Raw genomic sequence first — 20,237 nt, 5'->3', positions numbered from 1 at the left:
CTCCCCCGGTGACCGGTGATGGGAGGGCAGCCGCTCAGCCTCGTCCTGACGCCCCGCAGGCCCCTGGGGAGGCGGCCCCCTCGGCGTGAGCCAGGAGCAGCTGGCTCCCCGCCCTGATGGGGCAGGGGGTACAGACATGGCCGCTGAGAAAGCCCAGCCTGTGCCCCCTGCCCACGTCCGTGTTCTGGGTCCCCAGCATGTCAGCCTGCATGCCACCCCAGCCGCGCGGAGCAAGAGACCATTGATCTCAGACGTCTCAATAAACCAGGTCCACCTCACCCGTGGCCGTGTCTCTGTGGGCCCCGGGGGGGAGGGGGCTCACTTCCCCAACCTTGAAGTCGGCAGTGGGCCAGACACCCCAGGACTCCAGTGTCCGCCTCACGGGAGGCAGGTGCGGCCAAGTGCCAGGCTGACAGTAGGCACAGAGGCGGCATCCGGACAGGCCTGGGCCAGCTGGGCACTGCAGCCCTGCCCCGTCCCTCACACGGAGGGGTCCTCGCCCCCAGCTCCTCACTCATCGGCAGGGGTGGGGTGGGCGTGTGCACGCATGCAGCGACCATCGCTGTGCGTGACCCCAGCCGTGCCCTGTGCCCCGCTCCCCGTCCCTGGGCTGAGCCCGGCAGAGCTGCACCCGGTCGGCACGAGGACAGGTCCGCCTTTTAAACTTGACAGAAATCGAGGGGAGAGGCAGGCAGACACCCGCAGGCCAGCTGCCCCACCTATGAAACGAGCCCCTGGAGGTGGGGAGCGGGGCTCGAACCCCTCACCCCCAGCCCCACCGAGGCCTGCACCCTGGTCTCTGACCTGGGCTCCTGCTCGGTGCCCACCTTGGTCTGCCCCACACCGCGGACTCGTCCCTGGGTCTCGATGGGTCATTAGCTGGTCCCGAGCCCCCAGCAGACGGGGGACCCCAGCCCAGGAGAGCAGGGATCACCCGGCAGAAGCCACCTCCGGCCCAGTCCCAAAGGCCAGGCCGTCCCCACGACGCTCACAGGGAGGGGCGGGAGGGGAATGGACGGGCAGTGTGAGGAGTGGCGTCCATGAAACGGGTTTTATTATGGTGTGGACGCAGAGGGAACAAATACTGGCCACACTGGGGTGACCTCTGCCATAGCCTGGCCCCACCCAGCACTCAGACCCAGGACCGGGAGGGGCCCCGGGCCTCAGCCTGGCCCTGCACGGTGGTCCCTCGGGGTGAGAGATGGCCAAGGGCTAGCGGAACGAGCACGGAAGGGCCACGTGTCCACGGCACGTCCACACTGCTGGCCACCCCCCCAGGACACAGGACCACCACAGGCCGGGACACCGAGCAGGAATGGTGGCCGGGTGGCCAGGCCCACTGGCCATCAGGTGACCCTCCAGGTGTGTGGGCCACCCGCCGGCCGTCACAAGGTGACCCTCCAGGTGTGTGGGCCGCCCGCTGGCCATCACGAGGTGACCCTCCAGGTGTGTGGGCCACCTGCCGACCATCACAAGGTGACCCTCCAGGTATGGGCCGCCCGCCGGCTGTCAAGTGACCCTCCAGGTGTGGGCCACCCGCCGACCATCACAAGGTGACCCTCCAGGTGTGTGGGCCACCCGCCGGCCGTCAGAAGGTGACCCTCCAGTGCGTGGGCTGTTCGCAGACGCCCTCCTCGTCCCCGCAGAAGCGGTTGTAAGTGGTCTTGGGGTCCAGGCCCAGGATCTCCCTCTCCTCATGGATCCGGAAGGAAAACGTGGACACAGCCGTGCCGATGAAAACCCTGCGGGTGGGTGTGGGGTAAAGGTTATGGCATCACAGGGGCAGGGGTCACGGGGTCAAAGGGCCGCCCCCCCCCACTCCTGCCAAGAGACCCGGCCCAGGCCCCAGGGGTCAGGAGGTGGCCAGGGAACAGCGACTCAGATGCCGCGTCCGGCCGACCACATTGGGGGGAGATTGTCGCCTGCTGTGGCCGAGGGACAGGGCAGCCCCGAGGCCCACGGAGACAGCGATCGGCAGAGGAGAGGGGCGGGGAGGGGGGAAGGGCGCCACGGGATACAGCCTCGGGACGGCCGGACAGACGGCAAGAGGGCAGGCAGCAGGGACGCGGGCACCACCCTGGGGTGGGTGGGTGGGCGGAGGCTGCGGCGGACGACCCTGAGGGTCTTGGGACCCCGTGTCACCTGGCGTGGGCGCAGACCCACTGGTCGATGATGGCCACGCCGCCGTCCTTGTACAGCTGCAGCTGCTCGCGCGTGGGCTCGAAGCGCAGCATCTCGGGGAGCAGACGCCTCAGCTCCTCCAGCTCTGGGGAGACACGGGGAGGGGACATGGATGAGGGGACACGGGGGTGAGGGGACACAGGGGAGGGACACGGGGAAGGGGACACGGGGGGTGAGGGGACATGGAGGGGGCACGGGATGAGGGGACACAAGGATGAGGGGACATGGGTGAGGGGACACGGGGTGAAGGGGCGGGGGGTGAGGGGACACGGGGTGAGGGAACACAGGTGAGGGGACATGGGGTGAAGAGACAGGGAGTGAGGGGACACAGGTGAGGGGACACGGAGGATTAGGGGACATGGGAGGTGAGGGGACACAGGGATGAGAGGACACAGGTGAGGGGACATGGTTGTGGGGACTTGGGGGCCGGGGGTAACAGATTTGTGGGGGCCATGGGACACGGGTGAGGGTGTTGGGCTCACATGAGGGACACAGGCCCTGGGTGAGGCGATGGAGGGACATGGGTGGGGCCTGGAGGGACCGGAGGGGACAGTGCGGCACAGGTGAAGGGCAGAGGAGGTGAGAATGGGGCAGGAGGCTCTGGCGGGGACGGTGGCCCGCCCTACCCTCTGGGCCGGGGGGGACAGGAGACAGGGACGCCTACCCCCGCTCTCGGCGTCGGTGGCAACAAACACGCTGGCCAGCCCGTGGGAGCGCAGGAGGCTGCGGATCTGACGCACGGCACCCTCCAGGCTGGGAACATCCTTACGGTGGCCCCAGACGAAGTCCTTCCTCCTCAGGTGCACAGCCAGGTACGGGCCCCCCCGCGCCGAGCCCAGCGGGACCTGGGGATGGGACGGCTCAGGGGGGACACTCCTGGGGGGCTGGGAATGGCTGGGGGACACTCCTGGGAGGATATTCCTGGGGGTACAGCTGGGGGGACACTCCTGGGGGGCCGGCTGGGGGACACTCCTGGGAACGAGGAGTGGGAATGGACAGGCAGGTCCTAGCACTTCACCTGGCAGGTGACACCAGGGTGACAGCAGGCAGCGGGGCCCAGGCATTGGACGCCATCAGAGGTGTCACCACACTGAGGCCCGGGGTTCGAGCCCCCCGCTGCCTGCAAGGTTCCGGGAGCTTCCAGAGCAGTGGAGGGAGCGCCTGCACGTCTCGGCCTCAACCAGAGGGAAACGGCCACGGGGACCCTACGCCCAAGCCCCCCGCCTCGAGGGCAAATGGGGTGAGCTCCCTCCATCCGGGCTTCCACCTGCCCCTCCCCACAAGCCTGGGGTGGAGAGGGTCTTCTGTGGGCGGGCCGTCATCATGGCCCCTCCCACCCGCACCTTCATGCGGGTCCAGTCCTCCTCAAAGAGGAAACCGTCCGCCTCGTCTGTGGAGTTGAGGACGCGGCTCCTGAACTCGTCACCCACGGCCCGAAGGTGCCTGGCAAACACCATGCTGCGGCGTGTCTGTGGGGAGAGGCCGGGCACCCACGCCTGCACCTGCACCCAGTACCCACGCCTGCACCCTGCACCCAGCACCCACGCCTGCACCCTGCATCCAGCACCCACGCCTGCACTCTGCACCCAGTACCCACGCCTGCACCCTGCACCCACGCCTGCACCCTGCACCCAGTACCCACGCCTGCACCTGCACCCAACACCCACGCCTGCACCCTGCACCCACGCCTGCACCCTGCACCCACGCCTGCACCCTGCACCCACGCCTGCACCCTGCATCCAGCACCCACACCTGCACCAGCACCCTGCACCCACGCCTGCACCCTGCACCCACGCCTGCACCCAGCACCCACGCCTGCACCTGAACCCAACACCCACGGCTGCACCCTGCACCCAGTACCCATGCCTGCACCTGCACCCAACACCCACGCCTGCACCCTGCACCCACGCCTGCACCCTGCATCCAGCACCCACGCCTGCACCAGCACCCTGCACCCCCGCCTGCACCTGCACCCAGTACCCACGCCTGCACCCAGTACCCACGCCTGCACCCTGCACCCACGCCTGCACCCTGCACCCATGCCTGCACCTGCACCCAACACCCACGCCTGCACCCTGCACCCAGCACCCACGCCTGCACCCTGCATCCAGCACCCACGCCTGCACCAGCACCCTGCACCTGTACTGTTGGTATGCTTCTAAAACCCCCTTCTGTTTCATTAGTTTAATCCCCCCTGCTTAACACTATTCTATTTACATAACCACTTCATTCTATTTACATAACCGCTGTTAACAAGCACCACCCTCCCTCCAGGGTATTGGTGGTTCAGTGATAGGATTCTCACCTGCTCTGCCCCCTCTCCTTGTCACACCCTGATTTTCACCAGTCACTTTTCTCTCCACCCTCTCTGCGTCGCATCCTGTTCCCACCCTACTGGGCTAGTATATTTATAAGGACAAGATTGTTTGTAGTAGTTTTAGTTTAGCTCGGCTTAGATTGTGCTGTGCCCTGCATGAATAAAGAGATACTGCCTACAACCCAGCCATGAGTCCCTGGTCGTCTGTTACCCGCCCGCCCGTGAAGCCTGCCCGGCGAAAACAACCCTGCACCCAGTACCCACGCTTGCATCTGCACCTGCACCTGCACCCACGCCTGCACCAGCACCCACGCCTGCACCCTGGACCCAGCACCCATGCCTGCACCCTGCACCAGCACCCACGCCTGCACCCTGCACCAGCACCCACGCCTGCACCCTGGACCCAGCACCCACGCTTGCACCCTGGACCCAGCACCCACGCCTGCACCCTGGACCCAGCACCCACGCCTGCACCCTGGACCCAGCACCCACGCCTGCACCCTGGACCCAGCACCCCACGCCTGCACTCCCCCCACTTCTGGCCCAGGCCCTGAGTGTCTGAACCTCTGAGACACCCCAGTCCCTGTGCCCCTGCCCTGGGCACCCATCCAACAGTGAGGGGCCAGCAGACGGGGCGGCAGCATCAGAGGGGGAGAGCAGCCCATGGGTACCCTCCCCTGCAGCCCCCAAGCAACCTGAGGCGGGGCGGGGGGCGGCTCAGCACTCACGTCCCAGTACTCCTTGCCTCCGTAGTGGTCGTGCAGAAGGTTCTCTGCACGGTCCAGCATCACTGACCTGCGGGGACGGGGGGTTAGCTGGCCAGGCGGCGGGGGGCACGCGGACCACGTTGGGGGCACGCAGACCACGGCGGGCTCACGGGCCCGGCCACCGGGGTGCCACGTGTGACCCTGTGGGCGCCCGGACACCGAGCCGACGCCCAGGGCCGCCTGCCGGCGAGGGAGGGTGCAGCCACTGAGCGCCACCCCGAGGGCCCAGCGCAGAGGGCACAGCTCAGACCCTGTGTCCCCGCCTGCCACCGCCGCGCGCAGAGACTGACCGGGCAGATGTGTTCCTGAGCAGCACGGGCGCCACCACGGAGGCAGAGCCCTGGACAGACAGACAAGACACGTTCAGGCCCCTCGTTTCTTCGTAGCCCCAGAACCAGCCTCTGGAAGAGACGGCGGCACCCTCAGCCCATGTGGTGTGTGTGCACACACGTGTGAACACGTGTGCAAGTGTGCGGGAAGCGGCTCCCACTGCCCGGCCTGCCTGGAGCCTCAGAGCAAGCTGAGCCACAGCCACATGGGGGCTCGGGGTGTCCACCCAGAGCCCAGTGGAGGAGCCTGGGGAGCTGCTGACGTCCGGCAGGGGGGGCGGCTGGGGAGTGGCAGGGGGGTGGTAGGGGGAGTGGCAGAGGGGCGGCAGGGGGGGCAGCAGGGGCCGGCAGGGAGCAGCAGCTCCCCACAGCCATGTCCTCAGTCTCAAGGGTGTGAAGCAGAGGGCACTCCACTCCTGTACCAGCAAGGTCACCTCCACAGGGGACAGGGAGCTGTGGGGGGTGGGGAGCCTAGGGTGCAGCTGCACTGGGGTGGGTGTGGGTGTCGCTGTCCTGGGCGTGTGGGTGTCGCTGTCCTGGGCGTGTGGGTGCCGCTGTCCTGGGTGTGGGTGCCGCTGTCCTGGGTGTGGGTGCCGCTGTCCTGGGTGTGGGTGCCGCTGTCCTGGGGTGTGTGGGTGTCGCTGTCCTGGGTGTGGGTGCCGCTGTCCTGGGTGTGTGGGAGCCGCTGTCCTGGGTGTGTGTGTGCCGCTGTCCTGGGTGTGTGTGTGCCGCTGTCCTGGGGTGGGTGCCGCTGTCCTGGGTGTGGGTGTCGCTGTTCTGGGTGTGGGTGTCGCTGTCCTGGGTGTGCGGGTGTCGCTGTCCTGGGTGTGCGGGTGCCGCTGTCCTGGGGTGGGTGCCGCTGTCCTGGGGTGGGTGCCGCTGTCCTGGGTGTGTGGGTGTCGCTGTCCTGGGTGTGTGGGTGCCGCTGTCCTGGGTGTGGGTGCCGCTGTCCTGGGTGTGGGTGCCGCTGTCCTGGGTGTGGGTGCCGCTGTCCTGGGTGTGTGGGTGTCGCTGTCCTGGGTGTGTGGGTGCCGCTGTTCTGGGTGTGGGTGTCGCTGTTCTGGGTGCGGGTGTCGCTGTCCTGGGTGTGTGGGTGCCGCTGTCCTGGGGTGGGTGCCGCTGTCCTGGGGTGTGTGGGTGCCGCTGTCCTGGGATGGGTGCCGCTGTCCTGGGTGTGTGGGTGTCGCTGTCCTGGGTGTGTGGGTGCCGCTGTCCTGGGTGTGGGTGCCGCTGTCCTGGGGTGGGTGCCGCTGTCCTGGGTGTGGGTGCCGCTGTCCTGGGTGTGTGGGTGCCGCTGTCCTGGGTGTGCGGGTGCCGCTGTTCTGGGTGTGTGGGTGCCGCTGTCCTGGGTGTGTGGGTGCCGCTGTTCTGGGTGTGTGTGCCGCTGTCCTGGGGTGGGTGTCGCTGTCCTGGGTGTGTGGGTGTCGCTGTCCTGGGTGTGCGGGTGTCGCTGTCCTGGGTGTGTGGGTGTCGCTGTCCTGGGTGTGCGGGTGCCGCTGTCCTGGGGTGGGTGTCGCTGTCCTGGGTGTGGGTGTCGCTGTCCTGGGTGTGTGGGTGCCGCTGTCCTGGGTGTGTGGGTGCCGCTGTCCTGGGTGTGGGTGCCGCTGTCCTGGGTGTGTGGGTGCCGCTGTTCTGGGTGTGTGTGCCGCTGTCCTGGGGTGGGTGTCGCTGTCCTGGGTGTGTGGGTGTCGCTGTCCTGGGTGTGCGGGTGTCGCTGTCCTGGGTGTGTGGGTGTCGCTGTCCTGGGTGTGCGGGTGCCGCTGTCCTGGGGTGGGTGTCGCTGTCCTGGGTGTGGGTGTCGCTGTCCTGGGTGTGTGGGTGCCGCTGTCCTGGGTGTGTGGGTGCCGCTGTCCTGGGTGTGTGGGTGCCGCTGTTCTGGGTGTGTGTGCCGCTGTCCTGGGGTGGGTGTCGCTGTCCTGGGTGTGTGGGTGTCGCTGTCCTGGGTGTGCGGGTGTCGCTGTCCTGGGTGTGTGGGTGTCGCTGTCCTGGGTGTGCGGGTGCCGCTGTCCTGGGGTGGGTGTCGCTGTCCTGGGTGTGGGTGTCGCTGTCCTGGGTGTGTGGGTGCCGCTGTCCTGGGTGTGTGGGTGCCGCTGTCCTGGGTGTGGGTGCCGCTGTCCTGGGGTGGGTGCCGCTGTCCTGGGTGTGGGTGCCGCTGTCCTGGGTGTGTGGGTGCCGCTGTCCTGGGTGTGCGGGTGCCGCTGTTCTGGGTGTGTGGGTGCCGCTGTCCTGGGTGTGTGGGTGCCGCTGTTCTGGGTGTGTGTGCCGCTGTCCTGGGGTGGGTGTCGCTGTCCTGGGTGTGTGGGTGTCGCTGTCCTGGGTGTGCGGGTGTCGCTGTCCTGGGTGTGTGGGTGTCGCTGTCCTGGGTGTGCGGGTGCCGCTGTCCTGGGGTGGGTGTCGCTGTCCTGGGTGTGGGTGTCGCTGTCCTGGGTGTGTGGGTGCCGCTGTCCTGGGTGTGTGGGTGCCGCTGTCCTGGGTGTGGGTGCCGCTGTCCTGGGTTGTGTGGGTGTCGCTGTCCTGGGTGTGGGTGCCGCTGTCCTGGGGTGGGTGCCGCTGTCCTGCGCCCACCTGAAGTACTCGTGCTTGTCCTGCGAGTAGGGGGGCGGCTCGATGCAGGGCCTCGCGTCCACCTTCTCCTCCCAGGCGCCCTCCTGCCAGCCCTCGGCGTAGCCCTGCAGCACGTACACCTGGTCCACGAAGGGCCCGCCGGACTCTGCGAGAAGAGACGGGGCTGAGGTGAGGGCGGCGGACCCCACGCCTCCCGCCCGCCCGCCCGCCCGCCCGCGGTCACCTGCCACGAACTCGTCGTGCTCCAGCACCGGGATGTCGCGCCTCAGGCCGGGCACGTGGAAGAAGTGCGCCCAGGGGACGCGCCGCTGGCGGACGTGGGGGCTCTGCCAGTGGTAGAGGCGGCCCCAGGGCGGCAGCACCAGCGCCCAGGGCTCCGAGCGCAGCAGCGTCTTGAGCAGCGAGGCCACGCGCACGTACACGTCCCGGCGCAGGTTGAAGCCCTCGGGCGGGTTCACGTCGTACAGCAGGTACCTGGGGGCGCCTCAGCTGCGGGGACGCCGCGCCATGCGCAGCCGGCGGCCCGCGCCCGCGCCCGGCACCCGCGCCCGGCACCCGCCCCCGGCACCCGGCACCCGCCCCCGGCACCCGCCCCCGGCACCCGCGCCCGGCACCCGCGCCCGGCACCCGCGCCCGGCACCCGCACCCGCGCCCGGCACCCGCACCTGCGCCCGGCACCCGCCCCCGGCACCCGGCACCCGCACCCGCCCCCGGCACCCGGCACCCGCCCCCGGCACCCGCCCCCGGCACCCGGCACCCGCACCCGGCACCCGGCACCCGCACCCGGCACCCGCGCCCGGCACCCGCGCCCGGCACCCAGCACCCGCGCCCGGCACCCGCACCCGGCACCCGCGCCCGGCACCCAGGACCCGCGCCCGGCACCCAGGACCCGCGCCCGGCACCCGCACCCGGCACCCGCACCCGCGCCCGGCACCCGCCCCCGGCACCCGCACTCGCCCCCGGCACCCGCGCCCAGCACCCGCGCCCGGCACCCGCACCCGCGCCCAGCACCCGCACCCGGCACCCGCCCCCGGCACCCGCGCCCGGCACCCAGGACCCGCCCCCGGCACCCGCACCCGGCACCCGGCACCCGCACCCGGCACCCGCACCCGGCACCCGCACCCGGCACCCGGCACCCGCCCCCAGCGCCCACCCCCGGCGCCCCACCCCTGGGATCCCCGCCCCGCTCACCGCCTGCGCGCTGCCACCCCCGTCAGGATGTCGGCCGCCGTCTGTCCGGGCCAGAACTCCGCGCCTGGGGCAGACGCCGGGACCCTAGTCGCCGCCCCCAGCAGCAAGCAGAGGACACCTAGAGCCGCCATGGCCCCGGGTGGCCACGTACTTCCGGCGCCCGGCCCCGCCCCGGAAGCACAGGCAGAGCTTTCCGTCGCCGAGGCAACGGCCACGCGTGCGCAGTTGGGAGGGCTGACGGTCTGGGCGGGGGCGGGATCTGGGGAAATTGTTTTAGGGGCGGGGCCTCTTGGACGGTGGACTCTAGGGGGCGGGGCCCTGTCTGGGGCGGGGCCTCTAGGCCAGGGGGACTCTAGGGGGCGGGGCCTTGTCTGGGGCGGGGCCTCTAGGCCAGGGGGACTCTAGGGGCGGGGCCTCTAGGCCAGGGGGACTCTAGGGGGCGGGGCCTTGTCTGGGGCGGGGCCTCTAGGCCAGGGGGACTCTGGGGGCGGGGCCTCTAGGCCAGGGGGACTCTAGGGGGCGGGGCCTTGTCTGGGGCGGGGCCTCTAGGCCAGGGGGACTCTAGGGGCGGGGCCTCTAGGCCAGGGGGACTCTGGGGGCGGGGCCTTGTCTGGGGCGGGGCCTCTAGGCCAGGGGGACTCTAGGGGGCGGGGCCTTGTCTGGGGCGGGGCCTCTAGGCCAGGGGGACTCTGGGGCGGGGCCTCTAGGCCGGGGGACTCTGAGGGCGGGGCCTGTCTGGGGCGGGGCCCTGTCTGGGGCGGGGCCTCTAGGGGCGGGGCTGCACAGGAGGCTCCCACTGGAACGCAGGTGCCCCAGGCCCATGGGGACACGCGGTTCCTCTCTGGGTGACTCGGCCCCGGCCCGCACGAGGTCGAGGGGGTCAGTGAGACAGATGCCTGATTCGGGCCCTTTGGGTCACGTGGGGGACAGAGCCAGGGGTGCTGACCCAGGAGGGGGACTGGGCACAGGGGGTGCTGACCCAGGAGGGGGACTGGGCACAGGGGGTGCTGACCCAGGAGGGGGACTGGGCACAGGGGGTGCTGACCCAGGAGGGGGACTGGGCACAGGGGGTGCTGACCCAGGAGGGGGACTGAGCACAGGGGTGCTGACCCAGGAGGGGGACTGAGCACAGGGGGTGCTGACCCAGGGGTGACTGAGCACAGGAGGTGCTGACCCAGGAGGGGACTGGGCACAGGGGGTGCTGACCCAGGAGGGGACTGGGCACAGGGGGTGCTGACCCAGGGGTGACTGAGCACAGGGGGTGCTGACCCAGGAGGGGACTGGGCACAGGGGGTGCTGACCCAGGAGGGGACTGAGCACAGGGGGTGCTGACCCAGGAGGGGGACTGAGCACAGGGGTGCTGACCCAGGAGGGGACTGAGCACAGGGGGTGCTGACCCAGGAGGGGGACTGGGCACAGGGGGTGCTGACCCAGGAGGAGACTGAGCACAGGGGGTGCTGACCCAGGAGGGGGACTGAGCACAGGGGGTGCTGACCCTGGAGGGGTACTGGGCACAGGGGGCGCTGACCCAGGAGGGGACTGAGCACAGGGGTGCTGACCCAGGAGGGGACTGGGCACAGGGGGTGCTGACCCAGGAGGGGGACTGGGCACATGGGGTGCTGACCCAGGAGGGGACTGAGCACAGGGGTGCTGACCCAGGAGGGGACTGAGCACAGGGGGTGCTGACCCAGGAGGGCGACTGGGCACAGGGGGTGCTGACCCGGGGTGACTGGGCACAGCCCCTAGTCCCCAGCATGCTCTTCCTGCCTCCCTCTTTGCAGCCAGCGGGGCGGGTCCTGGCCAGTGGTGGCGGCCGGGCTGCTTGCCGTGCTGTAGTGTCTGAGCCGCCTGCAGGGGGCAGCGTGGCCCTCCGCACAGCCCGGGGTCAGTGGCCGAGGCTCCCGCCCAGTCCCGCCCCCCCAGGTGTTTGTGGGCTCTGCCGGTGAGGGGAGCCTGGGTCTGGGGGTGTCGGGCCCACCAGCTTCCCCTCCGGCCACCATGTCCCCTGTCCACCCTGCCAGCTCTGTGCCCACCGTCCTCAGGTGACTAGTCTCAGTGGCCGCAGCACCTGGGACTGGGTCGGTCCTCCCGCCTTGGGCCACACACTGGCCCTCTGCAGCCTCCTGGGTCGGCAGCCCCAAAAGGGACCTCAGGGGACCTGCCTGCCATCCGGGGTGGGGGCATGGTTGGCAGGGCCCGATAGCCCGTTCTGGTGGGTTCTCTGGGGTCACGCTGGCAGGGCCACTTGCCAGGGGACAGACAGCAGGAACAGGGCCTGTGTGGGCACTGGCTGTGGTTGAGCCTGTCTGCCATTCTCAGGACCCACCAATCGCCCCAAAGTGGGCACCCAGGCAGGGACACTCCCCTGGGCCCACCCGGAAGCAACACTCAGCCCCCCCCCACACAGCTCCACAGTCTGTCCAGAAGATGACTTTCTTGTATTTAAAAAAGGAGACAAAATAAATAAATAAATAAAAATAAAAATAAAAAAGGAGACATAAACAAAACTGTAGGATAGGAGGGGCACAACTCCACACAATTCCCACCACCAGAACTCCATATCCCACCCCCTCCCCTGATAGCTTTCCCATTCTCTATCCCTCTGGGAGCATGGACCCAGGGTCATTGTGGGGTGCAGAAGGTGGAAGGTCTGGCTTCTGTAATTGCTTCCCCGCTGAACATGGGCGTTGACAGGTGGATCCACACTCCCAGCCTGTCTCTCTCTTTCCCTAGTGGGGCAGGGCTCTGGGGAAGCAGAGCTCCAGGACACATTGGTGGAGTCGTCAGTCCAGGGAAGTCTGGTTGGCATCATGCTGGCATCCGGAACCCGGTGGCTGAAAAGAGAGTTAACATACAAAGCCAAACAGATTGTTGAACCCTTATGGACCTGAAGGCTGGAATAGTGCAGGTGAAGTGCTGGGGGTCCTCAGTGCAGACTATTGTGCATTTCTGCTTTCAGGTGTATATTTTGCCCTGGTTTATGAACACATGTGAACATATCAGAAAATGACTTTTCCCGGCCAAACGAGGCAGGATGGATGGAGCTGAGCCTGCACCAGCACCCTCGAGGAATCTCCCACGGGCGGTGTCCCCACGGTACCCCACTCACACTCACAGAAGCACAGTGCTCAACAGCGGGGAGACAGCATCATGGTGACACAGAGACTCTCAGGCCTGAAGCTCCAAGTCCCAGCTTCAGTCCCCCGCACCGTCAGCCAGAGCTGAGCAGGGCTCTGGAGAGAGAGAGAGAGAGACATTGCTCACACACACTCACACATACATGTTCACTGTCGTTATTTAACTTAATAAGGGGTTTAATAAGGGGTAGAGGCTGCTGTGGAGGCGAGTAAGAGGACTCACAGCAGGGAGCTGAAAACGGGTTTAATCAATACATGGTTTATTAGGGTGAAACAGGTAAAAGGTAAAATAAGCAATTACCATCAGGGGTTAAGCGTACTCCAGGTCCATAAAGTCTGAATATAGTTATCAAAGTTTAGTCCCATAAGATAAACAATTATCAGCTCTGGTAAAGGTTGCTCATGGCTGTAGAGGGTCTAACAGTTTACCGGCCAGTAGTCACCTGTTCAGTTCCCAGGAGAGGCAGCCATGGTGGATACCTGACCAGAAGAAGCTTCTGACCAGGTGAAGAAGCCGCAGCCAAGAGGCCCACATGCTCAGAGTCCCTGCTTTTATACCTTCCCTTTTCTGAGGCACCTCCTCAGGGTGAGGTCATTTGTGTGTGAATAGTTCCAGACTCCTGCTGGGTCACTACAGTTCACACACACTCACACACATGTTCACATGCTCACACACAGGTTCACACAATACTCACACATGGACACACACGATCACATACACACTCACACACAATCACACACATGCTCACACTCACACACACAATCACACATGCTCATACACACGCTCACACACATTCACACATGCTCACACATGCTCACACACTCACACACATGCTCACACACATGCTCACACACACGATCACACATGCTCATACACACGCTCACACACATTCACACATGCTCACACACACTCTCACACACGCTCACACATGCTCACACTCACACACATGCTCACACATGCTCACACACATGCTCACACACACGATCACACATGCTCATACACACGCTCACACACATTCACACATGCTCACACACACGCTCACACACACTCACACACATGCTCACGCATGCTCACACACATGCTCACACACACGATCACACATGCTCATACACACGCTCACACACATTCACACATGCTCACACACACTCTCACACATGCTCACACACACACGATCACACATGCTCATACACACGCTCACACACATTCACACATGCTCACACACACTCTCACACATGCTCACACACTCACACATGCTCACACACATGCTCACACACATGCTCACACACACACGATCACACATGCTCATACACATGCTCACACACATTCACACATGCTCACACACACTCTCACACATGCTCACACACTCACACACGCTCACACACATGCTCACACATGCTCACACACATGCTCACACACACACGATCACACATGCTCATACACACGCTCACACACATTCACACATGCTCACACACACTCTCACACATGCTCACACACTCACACACGCTCACACACATGCTCACACATGCTCATACACACGCTCACACACATTCACACATGCTCACACACACTTTCACACATGCTCACACACGCTCACACACACACGCTCACACGCTCCTTACACCGGTCCTTGCGCTTTGCACCACCTGTGCTTAGCCCACCGCGCCACTGCCCGACCCCCTCTGCGTGCTTTTCTTTCTGGGCCTCTCCCTCTCTCCCCCTCTCTCTTTCTCCTCACTCTCTCCTCTCTTCCCTCTCTCTCCTCACTCCATCCTCTCTCCCCTTGTCTCCCCACTCTCCTCTTTCCTCTCTCCCTCTCTCCACCTTCCCCCTCTCCCCTTCCCACTTACCCCTCCCCCCTACAAGGCTCCTGTCCCCCAGGGCAGACCCCTCCCCTCACTTCTCCCAGGCTGTGGCCCAGCCTCCCACACAGATCTCCTTCCCCCTCCCCCCACAGGCTCCCACTTCCTGCCTGGTTGCACCCCTGCTTTCTCAGGCCAGGAGGGGCCCCTCAGAGCTTGGGGAGAGGCTAGGCATGCCTCTCTGCGGTGGGAAGCAGGGGTGCCCCCCAGGCCGTCCGCAGCTGAGTCTGAGCATCCCCACCTGTCACATCTGAGCACGACTGTGCCAGAACGTTCCAGGAGAGGGTGGAGGCTCCCTGCGGCCCCCAGGATGGCCTGGCGCGTGATGAGGGCCCCTCCCATGTCCTGGAAGCCAGACGTCCAGACAGCGGCCATGGAGGGCGGCGGGACACAAAGGACCCTTGTCCCCGGGTCATGGGCGGAGGGGCTCTGACATTTGCCTCCGCGGGGTGTGTGCCTACACTGGCCCATCACTCGGGACAGGCCCTGACCACGGACCCTGCGCTGCCCAGGCCTCGTCCCCCTAGAACTGCCTGGGGGACTTGGTGGGTGCCTGGGGCAGGGTGAGGGCACCGGTGCACACTGCACATGCCACACACGCCATAACACGGGACGTCACAGGCTGACAGGGTTCACCACATGTACACACCACATGGCCCGGCAGGGCCACTACATGGACACATGTCACAGCCAGCTGTGTGCGCATGTATGTGCCCACAGCAGCACGAGGCCCATCCAGACCCACGTCGCACGCACACCTGGACAGCTGCACTGCCTGGGTCTGGGGCCTCTGCCCGCAGGGTGGATGGGACCCCGCCGGACTCTGCACACGCGTCCACGTCCACATGTCTCCGTGCTCCCTGGGGGTGCAGGCCAGCCCGGTCCCCGGACAGGCAGGAATGTCCCGGCCGGCGGGGTTGGGGGGGTCAGCGCCCCCGGAGGGCCCCCGTGGACTGGCAGTGGCCCCAGAACCACAGTGACGTGTGAGGGAGTGTTTACAGACCGTAAACAGAGCCGTGACCCACGCCGTCAGAGAGGGACCCGGCTGGACTCCGTGGTGCCGGACCCATCACACCCCCACGCCCCTGGGACTCACGTGCCAAGCTGGCGGGCCGAGGCTACCAGGGGCACTGGCCCACCTCTGCTTGCTGGGGACACAGACACCAGCCACTTCCTGTCTGCAGGGCCTCCCACCCACTTGAGCAGGGGCCAGCCAGATGCTTCCAGAAGGCCAGACAGCCGGACAGGAGCTGGAGGGGAGGCGGAGAGCACACGTGCTCGCTCATGGGCACAGGTGCTCACACGCCGCTGCACACGTGTGGACTCACGCTGCCGGCGAGGTGCCCGGCCACACACGCAGGACACGAGCCACAAGCTCCAAGGACAGTGGCAGGCGTGCAGGGTGTGGGGGTGGCCGTGTCCACATAGCCAGAGGCCGTCCAGAGGTCCACTGAGCCCCCAGCGGCCCCGCTGACCCGGACTCCGGGGGGCCAGCAGCAGCAGGATGGAGTCTAAACACAGCCCCTCCTGCCAAGAGACACAGCTGGGTGCAGGGTGACCCAGCAGCCCCAGCCAGGCACTGGCCCCGGAGTCTGGGGAGGACACTGCACCCTGAGAGGCCTGACCCTCCTGCACACGGGGCACCTCTGTCCCCATCCACACTGGGCCCGCCCTCCTCCCCTCCTGCAGACACCTGCCCACTCCACTTCCCCAGCTGGACCGACCGAGGGTGCCCTCTGGCCCCCTCCAGCCAACCTGCGAGTTGGGGTCCGGCCATATTGGGGTCCACTCTGCCAGCGGACACGGGCCCTCGACCCTCTGGGTCTTGGGAAGCAGCCCTTGCACCCCAGACTTGGGGATGACAAAAAGGACAAGGACATAGTGGTGCCCCTGGCCGGCCACACATGTTACAATGTGCAAGGACCTGGGTTGGAGCCCCCGGTCCCCACCTGCAGGGGAAAGCTTCGCAAGTGGTGAAGCAGGGCTGCAGTGTCTCTCTGTCTCTCTCTCTCACTGTCACCTCCTTCTCTCAACTTCTGGCTGTCTCTATCCAATAAATAAAGATAATAATAATAAAAAAGGACAGACACCTGAGCCACAGGGGCCGAGGAACCTGGGCAGGTCGTCAGGTGAGGGGCCCACTGTGGGGCAGTGGAGGGGGCGGCCGGGGCAGGACCGGTCATTGTGCCACTTGTCAGTGGCTCAGTGTCTGGGGACTCCCAGCAGACCCAGGACTCAGTGGGAAGGTGGCCTGAGGCCACCGTGCTGGTGGTGTCCTCTCTGGGGGCAGGAAGGGGGGGTCTCTGCATGACTGAGCCCCCAGCCCCTCTAAAACCCCAGGCTCTATAAGTCCTCAAAACCCTCTGAGCCCCTCAGCCCCTCTGAGGCCCCAGCCCGTCTGAACCCAGCCACTCTGAACACCCCAGCCACTCTGAACCTCCAGCCCCTCTGAACACCCAACCCCTCTGAGCCCCCAGCCCCTCTGAACACCCCCAGCCCCTCTGAACACCCAGCCCCTCTGAACACCCCCAGCCCCTCTGAACATCCCCAGCCCCTCTGAACACCTCCAGCCCCTCTGAGCCCCCACACTCTCTGAGCCCCCAGCCATTCTGAACACCCCAACCCCTCTGAACACCTCCAGCCCCTCTGAGCCCCCACCCTCTCTGAGCCCCCAGCCGCTCTGAGCCCCCAGCCCCTCTGAACACCCCCAGCCGCTCTGAGCCCCCAGCCGCTCTGAGCCCCCAGCCATTCTGAACACCCCAACCCCTCTGAACACCTCCAGCCCCTCTGAGCCCCCACACTCTCTGAGCCCCCACACTCTCTGAGCCCCCACCCTCTCTGAGCCCCCAGCCCCTCTGAGCCCCCAGCCACTCTGAGCCCCCAGCCACTCTGAGCCCCCAGCCCCTCTGAACACCCCCAGCCCCTCTGAGCCCCCACCCTCTCTGAGCCCCCAGCCCCTCTGAGCCTTCTATGAGTGATCTGGGCAGTGCACCTAGGGAGACAGTCCCCTCTGACTGAGGACACAGACCCCCAAACTGGTCACCATGCCCTCAGGCCCCATGTACTGCCTGCCACACCCTCTTGGGCCCAGGCCAGACTCCAGGATCCTGTGGACACAGTTGTGAGTCACTTCTGACTCAGCCAGGGTCAAAGGGCACCAGGCCTGTTTCCTTGGGGGAGGGGCTGAGGGGGACATGGGCACTGGGGGAGGGGCCAGGGCAGGGGACATGGGGGGAGGGGGACATGGGCACTGGGGGAGGGGCCAGGGCAGGGGACATGGGGGGAGGGGGACATGGGCACTGGGGGAGGGGCCAGGGCAGGGGACATGGGGGGAGGGGGACATGGGCACTGGGGGAGGGGCCAGGGCAGGGGACATGGGGGGCATAGGCACTTGGGGAGGGGCCAGGGCAGGGGACATAGGAGAGGGGACATGGGCACTGGGGGAGGTGCCAGGGAAGAGGACATGGGGGAGGGGACATGGGCTCTAGGAGAGGGGCCAGGGAAGAGGACATGGGGGAGGGGACATGGGCTCTAGGAGAGGGGCCAGGGAAGGGGACATAGGAGAGGGGACATGGGCTCTGGGGGCTGGCACACTGGTGTGAATGGAGGAGGGGTGGAGGCACTGGTAGCAGAAGTGTGGGCATCAGGAGGCAGCCCCCAACCCTGCTCCATGGGGTCCTGGGTCTGGGGGCTCGTGGTTTGTGACCCTCATCCCGGAGTCCTCACTGTGGCCCCAGCACTGAGAGGGCCCGGCATCTGAGGGCTGCTGGCTGGGGTGTGTGACCGCAGGTGGGTGGTGGCTGTGTGGGTTGGGGGCGCCACTGGGCAGGAGGTGAGTGGGTCCTGGGCTCCGTGGGACCCGCATCCCAGGCCCCAGGCCTCAGGCCCCGCTGGTCAGGCTGTCAGTCTGGAGCCCCCTCAGAACTGGGTGCTCCCACCCGCAGAGAGCCCCCAACCCCCACTGCACCCCATCCCCGAACCCAGTATGGGCGCCCTGTCTGGGCCGGAGGGGGAGGGGAGCGGGTGGGAGCCTCCTTTGAGGAAGCCTCGGTGCTTGCCGAGTCATGAGAGGCCGGGTCGTGGGAACCTGTGACCCCACTTATATTTAGAAGCTTCCCCACATCTGGGCAGCCGCAGGGCTCCAAGTCTGGGGGGGCCGTCCCAGATTCCCCACAGCTCCGGCTCTCATGCCTGACCTCCCTGCCCCGCTGTCCAGGCCCCACCGGGGCTGTGTCCCCAGGCCCCTGCTCTTCCTTCCTGCAGACTGGGCCTCCCACCCCTCCTGCTGGTCTGAGAGGAGCCCCTCCCCGACTCTGGGGTCCAGTCCTGGCCAGTGGGCTGTGTGATGCCACCTTTTACCTGCTGGACTGTGGTTCCCCGGACAGTGGGCTCAGTGGGCCGTGGGCTCTGTGGGTCGTCGACTCTGTGGGCTGCATCTGAGCTGTGACCTGTGGCCTGCAGTGGCCAGGGCTGGGTCCCCTCGGCCTGGGATCTTGTTGTCCTAGGGGCTGCTGCCCTTGTGGACTATGACTGTGGCTGTGGCCTCTGCTCCTGCAGCCCGGCTCTGTGGCCTGTGGCCTTGTCGGCTGTGCTTGTGCTGGTTCTGTGGCTTCCTCTGTCCTCTGGGAGCTCAGTGGGCACCACTGTCTCTCGCAGGAGCTTGTGCTCACTCTTCCAGAGCTGCCTCCCCTCCAGGGTCTGAGAAGCCCCCTCCCCCATCTGCCTCGTTCCCTACTGGGCTCAGAGCCGCGTCAGACAGCACCAGGGTCACCAGTGAGGGGACGGTGGCCTTGGCCGTGTCTGCAGATGCTTCTCGGCTCCCTTCTGCGTCACACCATCCCCAGCCCAGCGACCTTGGCCAGGGGTTGGGCGCTGAGAGGACCTGTCCTCCCCAGGACACACAAGAGCCTTTGTTCCCGACCCCGAAAGCCCCCCCTCCCCATGCCCAGGCCGTTTGGCAGGAAGAGACATGTCACTGAAGCCACGGGGCGGGAGGGAGCGAGTGGTGACCTGCTCTCCTAGTCACTGTGTGAGCGGCGCTTTCTGGGACCCCCATGCCCACGGGTGGCTTGGCCCAGTGTGCTACAAGGAGTGTGGGGCGTTACCCTCACCCCCCACTCTGTGGGAAAGGCAGCGGGTGGCCCTCTGAGCGTCCCAGGTCCCCTGCTCCTGCCCACCCTGTAGTCTGCACAGAGCATCACCCCCAGCATCCCAGGACATGGAGGCCCATCAGGCCCCTGACACCCAGTCCCTAAGACAGCCCGCTGTGACGGGGGCGCCCAGGGCAGCAGGGCCAGTGCCACGGATGGGCAGCTGTGCCCAGGTGGCAGCAGGTGAAATGAGGATGGGGACCTGGGTGGCAGGTCTGGGGCGGTGAGACGGATGCTGAGCCCCCACAGAGGGCAAGGGGACCCCAGAAGGCCACAGTCGGGGTCGAGCATTGGGTGAGGACAGGGGGCGTTGTGGATGCTGGTGGTCCAGGAGTCCCCAGTGGCCCGTCCCCTTTGCCTCCTCACCTTTCCTGCACTGCACCCACTGAGGTCACCCCCCAGCACTGGGGGAGCCTAGGGGAGCTGGCGGTGTGATAGCTCTCACCCCCACCAGCCGGGGGTCTGCCTAACCTCACACGCCGAGGGCAGCTGCAGGGAAGTGAGGCGTCACTGCAGGTCGCCATGCAAGTCTTCTTACTTCTGGGCTGCAGGGGACGCTGGAACCCCCAGGATCCACTGCTGGAGGGGCCCAGGCTGCCCCCTCTCCACCCTGAACCCCACACCCCAACCCTGGAGCCTGTGCCTGGCTCCCCAAGGTGCCACCAGCACCCAGTAGAGGCTGTGTCCTGCTGGCCCCCAGAGCCCCAGGTCACCCAGCCGGGACCTTGCATAAGTGACAG

General features: G+C 66.5%; 1 protein-coding gene across 5 annotated transcripts; it reads right to left on the bottom strand.

Annotated features, from left to right (window-relative positions):
- Positions 1-1,032: 1,032 nt before the first annotated feature.
- Positions 1,033-9,514, bottom strand: POFUT2 (protein O-fucosyltransferase 2). Of its 5 annotated transcripts, none has more exons than XR_009548063.1 (10): positions 9,351-9,514; positions 8,383-8,633; positions 8,160-8,304; positions 5,556-5,666; positions 5,227-5,293; positions 3,525-3,650; positions 2,846-3,026; positions 2,143-2,266; positions 1,526-1,742; positions 1,033-1,488 (listed from the first exon to the last, which is right to left on the bottom strand). XR_009548063.1 is itself a non-coding variant. In XM_060184505.1 (10 exons), exons 1-9 carry the CDS (start codon positions 9,479-9,481, stop codon positions 1,589-1,591), a joined length of 1,290 nt encoding a protein of 429 aa, XP_060040488.1. In that variant the 5' UTR covers positions 9,482-9,514; the 3' UTR covers positions 1,033-1,525; positions 1,566-1,588. The 5 variants fall into 5 exon arrangements, 2 of the variants coding, with proteins under 2 accessions (XP_060040488.1, XP_060040487.1); XR_009548062.1 differs by having other exon boundaries at positions 1,033-1,446; XR_009548061.1 differs by having other exon boundaries at positions 1,033-1,404.
- Between the last annotated feature and the right edge of the window lie 10,723 nt (positions 9,515-20,237).

The sequence above is a fragment of the Erinaceus europaeus genome, unplaced genomic scaffold, assembly GCF_950295315.1.
Source record: "Erinaceus europaeus unplaced genomic scaffold, mEriEur2.1 scaffold_344, whole genome shotgun sequence".
Classification (NCBI taxonomy): Eukaryota; Metazoa; Chordata; class Mammalia; order Eulipotyphla; family Erinaceidae; genus Erinaceus; species Erinaceus europaeus.
The sequence above is the reverse complement of the archived record's forward strand: the minus strand, read 5'-3'. Positions and strand labels throughout refer to the sequence as shown.

Bases quoted from the DNA above. Each gene is read 5' to 3' on its own strand.
- POFUT2 (XM_060184504.1), bottom strand. From the start codon at position 9,481: ATGGCGGCTCTAGGTGTCCTCTGCTTGCTGCTGGGGGCGGCGACTAGG. The intron at 5,667-8,159 runs GTGGGCGCAGGA...CGTCTCTTCCAG, and splicing joins GACAAGCACGAGTACTTCAG to AGGCTGGTTCTGGGGCTACG. The intron at 2,267-2,845 runs GTAGGCGTCCCT...GTGTCTCCCCAG, and splicing joins CACCGACGCCGAGAGCGGGG to AGCTGGAGGAGCTGAGGCGT.